Below are 14681 nucleotides of genomic sequence, written 5' to 3'. Positions count from 1 at the left end.
AAACTGCCCTGGATGCATGCCATCTCTTCCTTTATGACGTTCCTGGTCCTCCCATGCTTCCGGTGTATCTTTTGACTTCCCATACAAGCCCAGGAAGCCTAGAATATTCACGTAGAGATTGTTTGTCAGGTGCATCACATCGATTGCCGAGCGGACCTCATGGACTTCCCAGTCGGGTAGCTCCCAAAATATAGATTTCTTCTTCCACATGGGTACGCGCTTATCAGGGCCGTTAGGAACAGGTTGGCTGCCAGGACCCTTTCCAAAGATTACTTTTAAATCTTTGACAATATCAAATACTTCAGCACCAGTACGGATGATAGGCTTCCCCCAATGTTCTGCCTTGCCATTGAAATGCTTGCCTTTTTTCTTTAAGGGATGCTTGGGCGGAAGAAAACGACGATTGTACGGGTACACATTCTTCCTACATTTGTCCAGATATATACTTTCTGTCTGATCCAAACAGTGTGTGCATGCATTGTATCCCTTGTTTGACTGTCCTGAAATGTTACTAAGAGCAGGCAAATCATTGATGGTTACGAAAAGAAACGCTCGAAGGTCAAATTCCTCTTGTTTGTGCTCGTCCCACACACGTACACCTGGTTCGGCCCACAGATGTAAAAGTTCATCAACTAATGGCCTTAGGTACACATCAATATCGTTGCCGGGTTGCTTTGGACCTTGGATAAGCACTGGCATCATAATGAACTTCCGCTTCATGCACAACCAAGGAGGAAGGTTGTAGATACATAGAGTAACGGGCCAGGTGCTGTGACTGCAACTCTGCTCCCTAAAAGGATTCATGCCATCTGTACTCAGACCTAACCATAAGTTCCTTGCGTCAGCTGCAAATCTCGGGAACTCTCTCTCTCGATTTTTCTCCACTGCCTACCATCAGCGGTGGGCCTCAACTTATCATCTTTCATACGATCTTCCATGTGCCATCGCAACAACTTCGCATGATCTTTATTTCTGAACAGACGTTTCAACCGTGGTATTATAGGAGCATACCACATCACCTTGGCAGGAACCCTCTTCCTGGGTGGCTCGCCCTCAATATCACCAGGGTCATCTTTTCTGATCTTATACCGCAATGCAGTGCATACCGGGCATTTATCCATATTCTCGTACTTCTCACCGCGGTAGAGGATGCAGTCATTAGGGCATGCATGTATCTTCTGCACGTCTAATCCTAGAGGGCAGACAAGCTTCTTTGCTTCGTACGTGCTGGCGAGCAATTCGTTCTTTCTTGGAAGCATCTTCTTCATCAGTACCAGCAACTTTTCGAATGACGAGTCAGTCACACCGGTCTCTGCCTTCCACTTCAGCAATTCCAGTGTGCTACCCAGCTTCTTGTGGCCATCTTTACAAGTTGGGTACAACAATTTGTTGTGGTCCTGTAACATCTACTCGAACTGCAACCTCTCCTTTTCTGTGTCGCAACCTCGCCGTGCATCAGAAATGAACCGGCCAACATCATCAGCGGGCTCATCTGGTTCCCGTTCTTCATCCTGATCTTCTTCTTCATTGTCTTCCATTGCGGTATCAGCATACTAAGGGAACATAGATCGGTAGTTGTCATCATCGTTCTCTTCTTCTTCATCGTCGTCTTCCATCATAACCCCTCTTTCTCCGTGCTTGGTCCAAACATTATAGCCCGACATAAAACCGGACCGAAGCAGGTGGCTCTGAATGACTCTTGAGGAAGTGTAATCCTTCTCATTCCGACATTCAACACATGGACAAAACATAAAGCCACCACCATGCTTGTTCACATCGGCTGCATCTCGAAAAGAATGCACGCCTTCTCTGTAAGCGGTTGTGCGTCGATCACCGTACATCCATGGATGGCTCATCTGCGTTATACAACAGTATATCAAATACAATCACGATCCTAAAAATAAGTACCACACGGTCTAAACGAGGAAATATAGTTGCTAACCTTTTAGAATAAGTAGAAATAAAGAGGAAGAGGTTTAAGCGTGGCTCGAGCATCTCATATCGTAGTTGTGTTCGGTGAACTGAAGCGGCATCGCTCTAACACACATTTCAAAGGGAATAGAACTGCTGGGTGAGGGTCACCGAAAGACCACCCTGCATGTTGATGTTTCATACCCACTCGTTGTTAGATAACACCTTGGTCCTGCAATTAGTTGTGCGTTTGGAAACCATTATACAAAGGGAAGACAAGCATTGGTTTATTTCCGAGGTTCTTCGCAGCGCTAGCTAAGATGTGTGTCTTGACAGGAAATTCTTTTGACCTCAATGGGAAGAGTCTATTTGGAAAACAGTTTGATAGTTAAGTTTGGCCCAGCTATTATATGTAATTCGTTGGTTGGGCTGTGATCAAACAAGTTGTATGATTTTCCAGCAGAAAATAATTAGATGCTTAAGTTAGTGGGTCATCTTGTAAGATTAGTGGACCAAGATACACATATCAGCTGTTTGATCTTTTATGCTAAAATAATGATACTTACAGCAAGGTTTCGTGGTGTAGTTGGTTATCACGTCAGTCTAACACACTGAAGGTCTCCGGTTCGAACCCGGGCGAAGCCATTTTATATTTTTTTTGTCGCATGTTTTTCCATCGCGTAGAAAAAATAAAAAAGAAGAATTAAAAGTGGCCCATACAGGTCTCGAACTTGCGACCTTCGCGTGACCAGCTGAGCTAATAGGCCTTTCTTGCAGTATTTATTGATCTACCTTTCTTATCTATCTTACGAGAAGAATAGTACTACATTAATTAAGGTCTTCTGGTCTATATATACTAGGTTATCACCTGAGTCTAACACACGCTACATGCAGAGGTCAAAGTATATATTATTGTGTTTAATTTTCTGCAAAATGCAGCAATAAATCTTTGTCCTTCCCTAGTATCCCATTTCGGTGCCTATGGCAGGTATTCGACCTTGTTGGAATCACCTTTTTGCCACTCTTTCTTACTTTATGTGATGTGATGTGTGTGCAAATATTCCCACAACACTACATAATTATAGAGCCATATACACAAGCGATCGAATAATGACAACTATGTATTACCGCTCCAGGCACATCTTAAAATCGACATGCACTACCAGAAATGCGACTAAGCGTGTGGGCCAGCAGCCGACAGGAAAATGGTTATGGCCGTCAGGAAAATAATTCCTGTCAGCTGACCGACAGGAGGAACCTACAGCCATAGTCTGCGAGGAATAAATCTATATGCCTGACGGCCGACGCACAGGAATATTATCGCTGACGGTTATCCCTGACAGTTGACTCACAGGAAAGAAATGCTCCGTCAGATTTATCCTATCCGGAAAATACTTATTCATGTCATCTGCTTGTGAGGAATGACCATCAGGAAAAGAATTTGACCTGATGCAACGTGCACGCATTCCTGTGGGCCATTGGCCGTCACTGTTGCACCATGTTCTTTTATTTTATATTCCTGGCAGGAAAGCAACATGCTGGTCGTCATTGTTGCATCATGTTTTTTTATTTTATATTCCTGACATGACCAGATTCTACAAATGTTGAATTATTTTCCAGAAACCATATAAGAATAGATTTATGTGACAATATCAGACTTCATATATCATCATCAGTTTCATACATATATATCATCATCAGTTTCATACATATATATACAAGGCTACAACAGTACCAACCACAAAAGGACCTGCCAACTACAACAATACTAGCAAAATACACCAACTTGCAACTATCACCACATGTATTCTCATTCCTAAGCCATACCGGATACAGAAGTCCACAAAAGAGCATATCAAGACCACCTATAGTCTCATGTTATCGTGTTGTTTGAGCATGGCTGGTTCCGTCAACGGTCTCATCGACATCAACATTTCCAGTGGCGTCATTCTCCTCGCTTGAACCCATGACATCATTGTTTCCATCAACCGCTTGTGAGCCAGCTTGAGATGAGTTATTTGTCCCCTGAATCGAGCCCAAGTTACCAAATTTTTATTTAATCTGATTTACAACAATAAAACGCAATACTTTGTTGGATGACAAGTGGAGACAACACAACCAAATAATTTCCATTTATTGATTAATGCTTGGCAACAAGAATTGATTTTATTTTCATTTAGAGGTCTAGGCTACTTTCAAGTTTCAATTAGATGGACCTTAAGCATGAAAGCATTATTTCTACAGAAATTGGGCACACGAGCTAAAGAGTCTTATGAGAATAGACAAGCTCACATATGCAAACAGCCAAATAACTTAAAAAAACATGAAAAGAAATTCATATCCAACATGGTGTTCATATTGCATTGTCCAAGTTGAGTAGTGGACAGATTACACTTACTTCTGGTTCTGAAACAGCTCCATGGCTTAGTATATGTAGTATATGCGCTGGCAACTCTTTCCCTATCTCCTTGAAAAGTGCCTGCAAAATAATAAGAAATAAGAAATATTACTAGAGTTGATACGTGATACTTGAGAAGTTTAGACCCATTGCTTTAGAATGTGGGCATGAATTTAAACATACAGTTATGAGCTGCCCATGCATATCTACTTTCTGTTGTAGCATCTCCTTAGCACGCCTGAGTTCTGCATTTTCTTCATTAACACGCCTGAGTTGTTCCTTCTCACGAAGTGTGAGCGAAATTGGTGCACTCGAATTCTTTTTTCTAGCTGCTGATTTAATATCTGCTTTCTTAACAGCCCCATCGGCTATTGACACGCGACCATGAGGAATGCCACCTGATGCTTCATATAGCAGCTCACCGTCCAGCTCTCTTCCCTCCCAACTATCTGGATACTTCTTTTTAGCCAATGTAGTGTAGTCATCCTGACAATGATAAATTATAGTTTGTTCACAACATGCTAGTAAATTAACATCTTCAAAATCTATAAGAAATATGGCAGTAAAATAATGACATACAAGGCGTTGTTTTGCTTTCTGGCTCATGACTGCACCATTGTTGCCGCTGCTACTGACATTCTTCATTCCACATTTCATCACAGTATATGTATTCAGGGTCGTTGCCTTCTCAGTTCCAAGTGTCTCTTCCTACAAGAACACACAAATTCAAGCAAAGTCATGGTATCATGTAATAGAAAACTAAGTGTGAAGAAAATCATACAATAAGCACGACATACCAAATATTGTTGAACCTCCACAAAAGGTCGTGAGCCTCCTCGGTTTTGAGCAATATCCTCAGATTTCAAGCGAGCTTCTCGTCCCCTCCCCCTATTGGTCTTGTATCCCTTTGATGTCCAATAACGACATAGTCCGGGCCATGCAACTTCCTTGCACCATGGTATCCTACTCTCGAGGTATTGCTCATATTCAAGTTCTCTTGCACAAGCTATCGAGTCATCAAGCTTCTCTCCTTGATTCTCATAGTAAAGCTTCACAGCATCCACATGGAGTTGGTACAACATGTCTTTCACCTTTTTCCTTGCATAGGCATCGATAATCTGGTTAGCCTCTTGCTCAATTTGGATTCGGGCACTCTCGTCTTCCTCGTCATCCACATGCAGGTCAAACAAGTTCTACATGTTTAGAAATTTCCAAATCAGATTTTACAACATTACAGATATATGTATAATAATAATTGCAATTACTCCAAAAATATACTTACCCAAAACTCTTCCTTCACACGATCTGCGGCTGTCCGCTGCTCAAAATCTAGAGTCGAATTATGATAGTAATCGTACCACTCCAAAGCCGGGCGTGTATTAGTGATGACACCATCATCATTTTTTTCCTCTATTTTTCCTGGGTATTCACGTTTTAGAAGAACTCCAAGTTGTGTAGTGTACTTGTAGTTCTTGGGATGATAGGGTACGTACTTAAATTGCCTACATGCAGAAAATGTTATTAGTTGACAAGTTTTTTTGAACTATATTAATTGACAAGTTTTAGAAAGCAGGAAACAACTGTTTAGCAATACGTTAAAGGTAGAACAAACACATCATTTTCGATACCTTTCACCGTTAGGTTGAAGGCCCACTTTGCGACCACGTGGAGGCACTCTTAACTCAACAGTAGCTCTCATGCGCCTTCCTCTACGCTTCTCAGATGAAGGGTGAGATGAGTTCATAACTCTCTTTTGGGACAAAAGATTGGTAGAGTTATTGCTGCCAAACATTGTCCTTTGTTGGTTGTCGCCAGATCCGCTCCTGGCACGGACATGACGAAGTCCAGTCATCTCCTATAAAGATAAATTCAGATGTTAGACATATATATTATAGAGGCAACCTACTAGATTTAGATATAAATCTGAACAAAATAAGAGGAAAACAGTGTGGGCTACATATAAAATAACACATATTTGCAAGAAAGAAAGAAACTTTCAGAAACATTCAATACAAATAATATCAAGTTTCAGTTGGATCCAACACAGGAACTAAAATGCAAGGTTCGATTGCCTTTAGCATACAAAATAACACAAACTAACATATAACACTAAAACTAACCCAGCACAACATTAGAAATCATTTGGATCATAGGTTGGGGCTTGAAGTTCTTCATCTTCGTCATATTCCTCTTCCTCTTCCTCTTCCTCTTCATCTTCCTCTTCATCTTCATCTTCTTCCTCCCCTTCCTCTTCTTCATCTTCTTGTAAAGCAGCAGATTGCTTCTCCAAATGTTCTAACTCTTTTGGATCAGCAATCTCATCGGACGCAAATGAGTCCAGATTTTCTAAGCCAAGTCCTATGTCAATAGTAAAAGTGCCTTCCAACCCATCCTCTTAGGGCAGAAAGATTCACTCTCAACCACTGCTTCACGTCCATAGTTGCGTCTAAGCCCTTAGGGCAGAAAGATTCACTCTCAACCACTGCTTCACGTCACCGGACCGACATGGCAAAATTGCATCCTCCATTTTCAAATCGATGTCGACACTATATCTCGTGGCTTCTGCATCGCAGGATGCACAGAGCGGAAAATTGTGTTCTTCACTCTGAGAAACGACACTATTACTCATGTAAAATATGTTTCTTCAATATTGATATCCCCTCCCACAAAATAAAATCATCAACGTCCCTAGATCACTTCTGTGTATACCTAGTAATGGTTGATGTGTAGCACCCAAGACGGCACCCCAAAAGTTCGACGATATTTAACTCCACTATGTACACAAGTCACTATATGCACCCGATATATAACAAAACTAATTAAGTAAAGAACTTTGTGTGGCCATAGATGGAGCTTTCTACAGGTGGGGAAAAGAATTGGCACCACCCACTCAGTTTGCCAATCACCTTTTTCATTGCTTTAAAGAATAGAAAAGGTGATCAGTTGATGTACGATGACGAAGGTTGGGGGTCAAAAAACAAACAAATGTGTTCTATTTATTCACTTTATTTTTTATTTGTTTCTGCATGTCATACATAATACTCAATCATCTATATCGACAATAAGCTTTGAGATTTTTCAAATCATGGCAAAAATAAAATAAAAATCCAATGAGGTCAGCTGGAAATGAACGATTCCGGAGGCTTGAAGATCTTTTGGTACATCAAAGAAATTATGGTCTCTTTAGTTGAAACTTCAAAGGTATCATATAGAAAATTTGGAGGATTCTATTTGTTAGAATATTTTCCTACGGGGCTTGTAGGCCTGGTAACCATAATGATATTTTCTATGGCCTACTTGACATGTATATTTTTACCTTTCCCCTTGACATGCATTCCTAAGGAAAATTTATGTCGAACCAAATCTCATAGAAATAATTTTGTTTGTTCATTGATAACTATGTGTTTGCGCTTAATGCTTTAGAAAATTATTGTATTTTTTCCTTGCAGGATAAGTCAATATCCATATTGTACTCATTACCTTATCTTCAATTCCCATGTTGACATCAACTCTGTGAAAACCAACATTGGTTTACCATTTTCCCTCGAGCTGATCATACTGGCCTCCTGGGCCATCTGGACTACCCAAAATGACTGGATCTTCAACAGAATTCCTCCAAATCTTTATACTTGCAGAAAGAAGTTCAAGACTGAGATCAAGTGGCTGGTCCATAGAGCCACAAGGAAGTCCTATTCCAGTTTTGAGACTTGGATCTCCAATTTTGTATACTTGGGATAACCGCCCCTTTTTCTTTTGCTTCTTTGGTTTTTGGTTTCTATTTTCGTGTTTTCTTCTTTCTATATAAATTCTTTTATTCTCTGAGACATTAGTTTTTGTACCATTTATTTTGAAAATCAATAAGAATAAGCAGTAGAGTTTCGTTGTTTCTCTCAAAAAAAAGGCACAAGATTCAACACACCATGACATCAAATATGTATGTTAAGTTCTCCAGATCCTTTCTTTTTTAAATGCTGCAAACGGATGTGGCATGTAATCTTTAGAAACTGTAGTGGAATTGTGATAGTTATTTAAATGCATATAGGATGGAGACTAAAAATTTCAAGAAAATTCAGCTTATAACACTACAATTGAAAAAGTTGTGAGGACTATGGCAGCGAAGAGCCGCCAATATTGTCTAAATTAAAGATATTTTTGGCGACCTTCGGCTAAGAAGACATATTTTTTCCTTGTGTTGACATTAAAAAACATTGAGTGAGGGTTATTTGCCGAATATATTTACTAAGGACATGCACGAAACATACCTATCTATTTTTTGCTAAGGTTCCAAATTCTTGTTTGATTTTGATTTAGTTTGAAATTCCTAATTTACAGAGAAATACCACTATAAAATCAACCATCCCTGAACTTAGCCATTACGGCTGCATGCACATAGGTATTTCCTTCCATTCCAAGATTTCCAATTCCAAGATTTAACTACCGTGTATTTTAGAAAAATAAAAATCTCTATGTTCGACCAAATTTACATTCAAAATTTTATTTGTTTGGAAACAATTGACGCTTTCATAAACTTGAACAAACATAGAAACATTTGAATTTGAATTTTTTTAATAAACCTTAATTGTGAAACGGGAGTGAGTATGTATACCAATAATTCGATACACACACAATATGCTGGTTGTAGTTCCTCTAGTGCATTTGTTGTAAGAAAAAAGCTAGCTAGAGACAAAGGGAATCAAATTATTAGAGGCTGTGGTCCTACCTATATTCCTCTTCCCCAAGCGGTTGCTCCGGTCCATCCTTTGCCAAAAGTGCAGCATCTCTCATCTCCTTCTTCATCTTGTCCCGCTCGTCCTTCCTTAATGCTCACTCTCGCCTATAAATAGCCCTCGCTGCCTGCCATTGTTACTCAAGCCAGCAAGCAAGAAACACACAGGAAGCTCCTAGCCAACACCAATCAAAGCCTTCATCCAATCCCAAAGAAACCTCAAAGATGTCTTGCTGCGGAGGAAACTGCGGTTGTGGCAGTGCCTGCAAGTGCGGCAACGGCTGCGGCGGCTGCAACATGTACCCCGAGGTAGAGGCCGCCGGCGCCACCCTCCTCGTCGCCGTCACCGCCACCCACAAGGCGTACGTTCCCTCTCTTGGATATTAATTATATGATTTCCCCATGCCCAATGAATCACTTGATGGTTCTCCAATTAACTTTATAAATGATGGGATCGGTGCAGGAGCTGCGGCGCGATGGAGATGGCGGCGGAGAACGGCGGCTGCGGCTGCACCCAGTGCAAGTGCGGCACCAGCTGCGGCTGCTCCTGCTGCAACTGCTAGATCATCAATCATGGATTCACTACCTGCATCATATCTATAATCTACCTATCCGTCTACCACCATGAAACGCTACCTGATCAAGGGTCTTTGTATGTAAGCACCTGCCTGCATGAGCACAGCAGGTGCCATGCCATGCCATGCATATAAACCCCTAAATAAAATCTCTTGTGGTTTTGTGGTTTAACCTATACATGTGTTTTTTCTTATGGACCAACTTCTGGCCCCGGTATCAACTTGCGAGGTGAATGGGTCGTTAATAAACCGAGAGTAGCTAATCAGCGAGTACTTCTTCGGAAACCACCACAAGTGTCATATTTGGTGGGTTAGAAAGCTCTCAGCCGTCGCGACGTGTGGCGTTCTGGGCGCTTCCTTGGATTATATTTTTTATTAATTTTTATGTACACGTTTTGGCTTTTAGATTATTTTTCTCGGGTTATTTAGGCTTTTAGTTTTTCTCCATTTTTCTTAGGTTTTGGACAAAAAATCAATTTCGTATTTTTAAATATTTTTGCATGGATTTTTTTCTTCCGCGACAGGCACAGATTTGCTTCCGCGAGAGGCGGAAAAATGCGTGTCATTCCACGAGAGGTATAGATATACTTTTGGTGAAGGTACGATTCGCTTCCACGAGAGATATAGTCACGCCTATCAGGAAATGAAAAAAAAACGAGTTCACACTTCAAATTCAAAATGGGATGGCTCACTACGGAGGTACTATATGACTTGGTTAAGAAAGTATGAGCGCGGCAACCCCGGAGCAATACACCCATTCAACAATGGGATTATATAATTCGCTCCTTACAATGATTCATTCCTCGATGGGCTAAACACACACTCGGTATTTAAAAATGAGGTTGTCAATCTTGGTCGTCAATCTTTATAAGACTGTGGAGGTGAGGCAATATGCCATTGAGATTGAGCAAACAACCCTCTAAATGAGCATATTACCCTCCTTTTATGTGAGGAAGAGATCAAATAGTACCGACGACTCGAAGGGTCGATTCCTAGTTCAAACAGGTGACAATATGAAATACGTTCGACCAATAAACAATGAACAATAGAATCTTTTCGTTAAAGTTTATTAGGATACGATGCGTTACATGTGCACGCTTACTAGTCACCAATAAACAATGGTCCTTTTTTCAAGAAGAAAATTAACGGCGAGTGAATATATTAATGTTTTAAAAAAGAAAATGGTTGATGACTCTAGTACTTCAATTAGCTTAAAATTTCTATACTCTTTCTTCTTGAGAGTTCTCAGAGGCCTTTTTTTCATGTAGTCTGTTTTTTTTTTCTTTTAAAAGCAGTACGCACAAACGACATCCTATCGCTACGAGCACCTCCTAAAAACGAAGCCGGAATATCAACTTGAAATTTACAAAGTCATCGTGGGTACCTCGTCGTCGACGGTAACACATCTTCTCTCACTGAATGTGCATCACCGAAAATACTGAAATAAATCTAGAAATAAATGCAAGCACGAGAGGACTTGAACTCTTATGGGCCATGTCCCTTTAACCATCCAACCATAGCAGGTTCCCGAATTTCTCAATTCCTTTTTTCTTGCCCGTTGATGCGCAAAATGAAAACCAAAGTAGATAAATGCGGTCATCATCCGTTCCTGCATGCATGGATATCCGATCCAACCCGCAAGAAACTCGTCATTATCCATGAGAGATGGATCGATCAGTTAGCTCCAACAACTAATCATCATTATCTATCTAACCGGCCGCAACTATAAATACGCACCATTCCGCATCAATCCCACATTCTGCAGATCGATCTTTCTCCTCCTCTACCAGTCCCACGTCCGTAGCACAACCTCGGTCGTACGTCTTGACAAGCATGGTGCAGCGCACTTCCAACGCCGAGGTCATGTCGATGGACCTGTCGCCAAAGAAGCCGGCCAAGGCCTACGGCAGCGACGGCGGCGCGTACTATGACTGGTCGCCGGCCGACCTGCCCATGCTCGGCGCGGCCTCCATCGGCGCCGCCAAGCTGCACCTGTCCGCCGGCGGGCTCGCCCTCCCCAGCTACTCCGACTCTGCCAAGATCGCCTACGTGCTCCAAGGTGCCGGCGCCTGCGGCCTCGTGCTCCCGGAGGCGGCCAGCGAGAAGGTGATCCCCGTCAAGGAGGGCGACACGCTGGCGCTTCCCTTCGGCGCCGTCACCTGGTGGCACAACGCAGAGGGCGCCTCTGCCGAGCTGGTCGTCCTCTTTCTCGGCGACACCTCCAAGGGTCACACCCCCGGCCGCTTCACCAACTTCCAGCTCACCGGCGCCACCGGCATCTTCACGGGGTTCTCCACCGAGTTCGTCGCGCGCGCCTGGGACCTCGACCAGGACGCCGCCGCCAAGATCGTGTCCACCCAGCCCGGCTCGGGCATCGTGAAGATCGCCGCGGGGCACCGGATGCCGGAGCCTCGCCCCGACGACCGCCAGGGCGTGGTGGTCAACTGCCTAGATGCGCCGCTGGACGTTGACATCCCTGGCGGCGGACGCGTGGTGGTGCTCAACACGGCCAACCTGCCGCCGGTGAAGGATGTTGGGCTGGGCTCTGACCTGGTCAGGATCGACGGTCGTTCCATGTGCTCGCCGGGATTCTCCTGCGACTCGGCGTACCAGGTAACCTACATAGTGCGCGGCGGCGGCCGCGTCCAGGTCGTCGGCATCGACGGCACCCGTGTGCTGGAGACCCGGGCCGAGGCAGGATGCCTCTTCATCGTGCCCAGGTTCTTCGTCGTCTCCAAGATCGCCGACGACACCGGCATGGAGTGGTTCTCCATCATCACCACCCCAAAGTAAGTATATACTACGTATTACTATTCTCCAAGATCTGTTATATATTTTCTTGCTACGTCAAGCTTGTCAGGCACCACTTTAACCAACTAGAACTTTTGATATTGTAGCATTAATTATTTTTCTTCTGTATATTGTTCAAAAGAAATGTTCGTTATCAGATGTCCCCGGAGGGACAGAAATGTTCGTTATAGATTTTTGCGAAATTCTAGTAGGAGTATATATATGGCCCTAATTAATTACTTGGTTGCACAGTTTCTTGGCATTCTTTGTCCTTTCTGAAATTAAAATTTCCTGCTGCATGCATATTCAAGTTTATCCAATACTTGTGGCCTAAACAATTAATGCCAATGTATCTTTCCTGAATGCATTTTGGTAGTCAAAATATAGGTAAACATATAGCATGTGGATATCAGATCTGATGCATTCTTTTTTATTCGACATATTCTGTTTTGGTTTTGCTACATTCATGTATATATCAACTTAGTTCTATAGCTTCACGTACCAAAAGTTTCTTACAGACTGGATTCTTCCCGTACATGTCTAGCATTCTAGCTGCAAAATATTGTGGCATCTTCTGCATTTTTCACAAAATGAAGAACATTAAAGTTTGCAACATATTTAGGTGTACATAATGATTTTGCACTTGTCTAATTATATCGGTTGATTTGATCAATTAATGTTTGTTTTGTGTAAAACAAATGCAGCCCAATCTTTAGCCACTTGGCTGGTAAGACGTCGGTGTGGAAGGCGATATCGCCGGCGGTGCTAGAGACGGCCTTCAACACCACTCCGGAGATGGAGAAGTTGTTCCGCTCCAAGAGGCTCGACTCCGAGATCTTCTTCGCTCCCAACTAAATCATGAACACATCTGTCCATCTTCGGCTTGGCAACACCTTAGATTCTGCATTACGGTTGCCAAGGGCTAGTTAAATGGAAGTTTTCCGCGTTTGATGGATTATGTAATAATAAGCTTTAGATGAATTTGTCACGCTGGTTAGTTTTTATGCTGGTTAGTTTTACCAAACTCTTTGGGATCACTTAATGTTTGATCAATGCAAGTGCTGTATCGATTCCTACAGTAGTCAATTTGTTATTGTCGCGTGCGCGCACCCCCTGCTGTTTAGGTTTTATCAAACTCTTTAAGATCAGTTAATGTTCGATCAATGCAAGTAATTTGTCATTGTTGTGTGCGCGTGTGCACGCACCCCAGGGTGTAAAAGTGTAAGTTTTATGAACTTTCACACTTCCAAACAAACTTGAGCGTACAGCATATGGAATGGAATGCGCGGCATACTCGTGAGTGTGTTTGATTGTGCTGGGTGTGATTCAAGTATCTATATGATTTCAAGTGTCATGGAAATTTTCAAGGGCTTTAAACTTGGCCTATGAAGACATATGGTGGGATTTTCATAAATTTTATTTCACAAGTTGATGTAAGTTGATAGCATTAGTTTTATGTCCATGTCCAACTAGTATAGAATGCAAATTCATGCATTATTCACAAAGCATGGCTCAGTCAACTAAGAAAAATAATTAGTGATACATCTACAATTCTACATACAGTTGTATACTAAGAAATAATTGTGGGTAATAATTTTTGTTTCGTACAGAATATATTCCCATCGCATAAATAGCAAAAATCATGCAAACATTTTTTTTGAGGCCACGCAATAAAACAATTGATTGAATTGCTAGCCCGTGTGGTTGCACAGGTTGGGTGGTTACAATAAAACAAAGTTGAGCATACAGAATAAATTACTCGGGAGTGTACTGTTTGACTGTCCTGAGTGTGATTCAAGTATCTATCTGATTTCAAGTCTTATGAAATTTTTGAAATTGCAAGGGCTTTAAAGTCGGCCTACAAAAACATGTGGTGGGATTTTCATTTGTTTTATCAACTTGATTTTAGGTTCATGCACCGTTATATTAGTTTTATGTCCATGTTCAACCAGTATAGAAAGCAGATTTATGCATTTTCCAAAAAGCATGGCTCAGTCAACTAAGAAAAATAATTATCGATACATCTACATTTTTTGTTCTTCTAACCGTTTAAACCTCTTGGAGCACTCTCACAGCTGGTTCTCCACCTCCCTCAATCTATCGACCACGGCCTCTAACACCCTCTAACCATCACCAACTAGCGCTCCCTCCACCCGTAGACAAAAAACAGAAATCTTGCTTGAGATAAAAATTGTTGCTCCCCACGACAACACCCCTTGGCTTCTTATCGGCGACTTCAACCTTATTCGCTTTGCATAAGAAAAGAACAACGCAAACATCC

The 14681-nt window shown here is 42.0% G+C and overlaps 2 protein-coding genes and 1 non-coding gene across 3 annotated transcripts; all 3 read left to right on the top strand.

The window, feature by feature from the left end:
- Window positions 1–2482: 2482 nt before the first annotated feature.
- TRNAV-AAC lies at window positions 2483–2556 on the top strand. Its single transcript has one exon. It is a non-coding gene; the product is annotated as a tRNA-Val (tRNA).
- A 6598-nt stretch (window positions 2557–9154) lies between these two features.
- On the top strand, window positions 9155–9782 carry LOC123445713 (metallothionein-like protein 2C). Its single transcript, XM_045122739.1, has 2 exons — window positions 9155–9397; window positions 9499–9782. The coding sequence occupies exons 1-2, from the start codon at window positions 9261–9263 to the stop codon at window positions 9596–9598; spliced, it is 237 nt and encodes a 78-aa protein (XP_044978674.1). The 5' UTR covers window positions 9155–9260; the 3' UTR covers window positions 9599–9782.
- A 92-nt stretch (window positions 9783–9874) lies between these two features.
- On the top strand, window positions 9875–13564 carry LOC123445712 (11S globulin seed storage protein 2-like). The gene is made up of 2 exons (XM_045122738.1): window positions 9875–12399; window positions 13105–13564. The coding sequence occupies exons 1-2, from the start codon at window positions 11444–11446 to the stop codon at window positions 13253–13255; spliced, it is 1107 nt and encodes a 368-aa protein (XP_044978673.1). The 5' UTR covers window positions 9875–11443; the 3' UTR covers window positions 13256–13564.
- Window positions 13565–14681: the final 1117 nt, after the last annotated feature.

The sequence above is a fragment of the Hordeum vulgare genome, chromosome 3H (assembly GCF_904849725.1).
Source record: "Hordeum vulgare subsp. vulgare chromosome 3H, MorexV3_pseudomolecules_assembly, whole genome shotgun sequence".
NCBI lineage: Eukaryota > Viridiplantae > Streptophyta > Magnoliopsida > Poales > Poaceae > Hordeum > Hordeum vulgare.
The sequence above is the reverse complement of the archived record's forward strand: the minus strand, read 5'-3'. Positions and strand labels throughout refer to the sequence as shown.

Bases quoted from the DNA above. Each gene is read 5' to 3' on its own strand.
- LOC123445713 (XM_045122739.1), top strand. From the start codon at position 9,261: ATGTCTTGCTGCGGAGGAAACTGCGGTTGTGGCAGTGCCTGCAAGTGC. The intron at 9,398-9,498 runs GTACGTTCCCTC...GGATCGGTGCAG, and splicing joins GTCACCGCCACCCACAAGGC to GAGCTGCGGCGCGATGGAGA.
- LOC123445712 (XM_045122738.1), top strand. From the start codon at position 11,444: ATGGTGCAGCGCACTTCCAACGCCGAGGTCATGTCGATGGACCTGTCG. The intron at 12,400-13,104 runs GTAAGTATATAC...AAACAAATGCAG, and splicing joins TCCATCATCACCACCCCAAA to CCCAATCTTTAGCCACTTGG.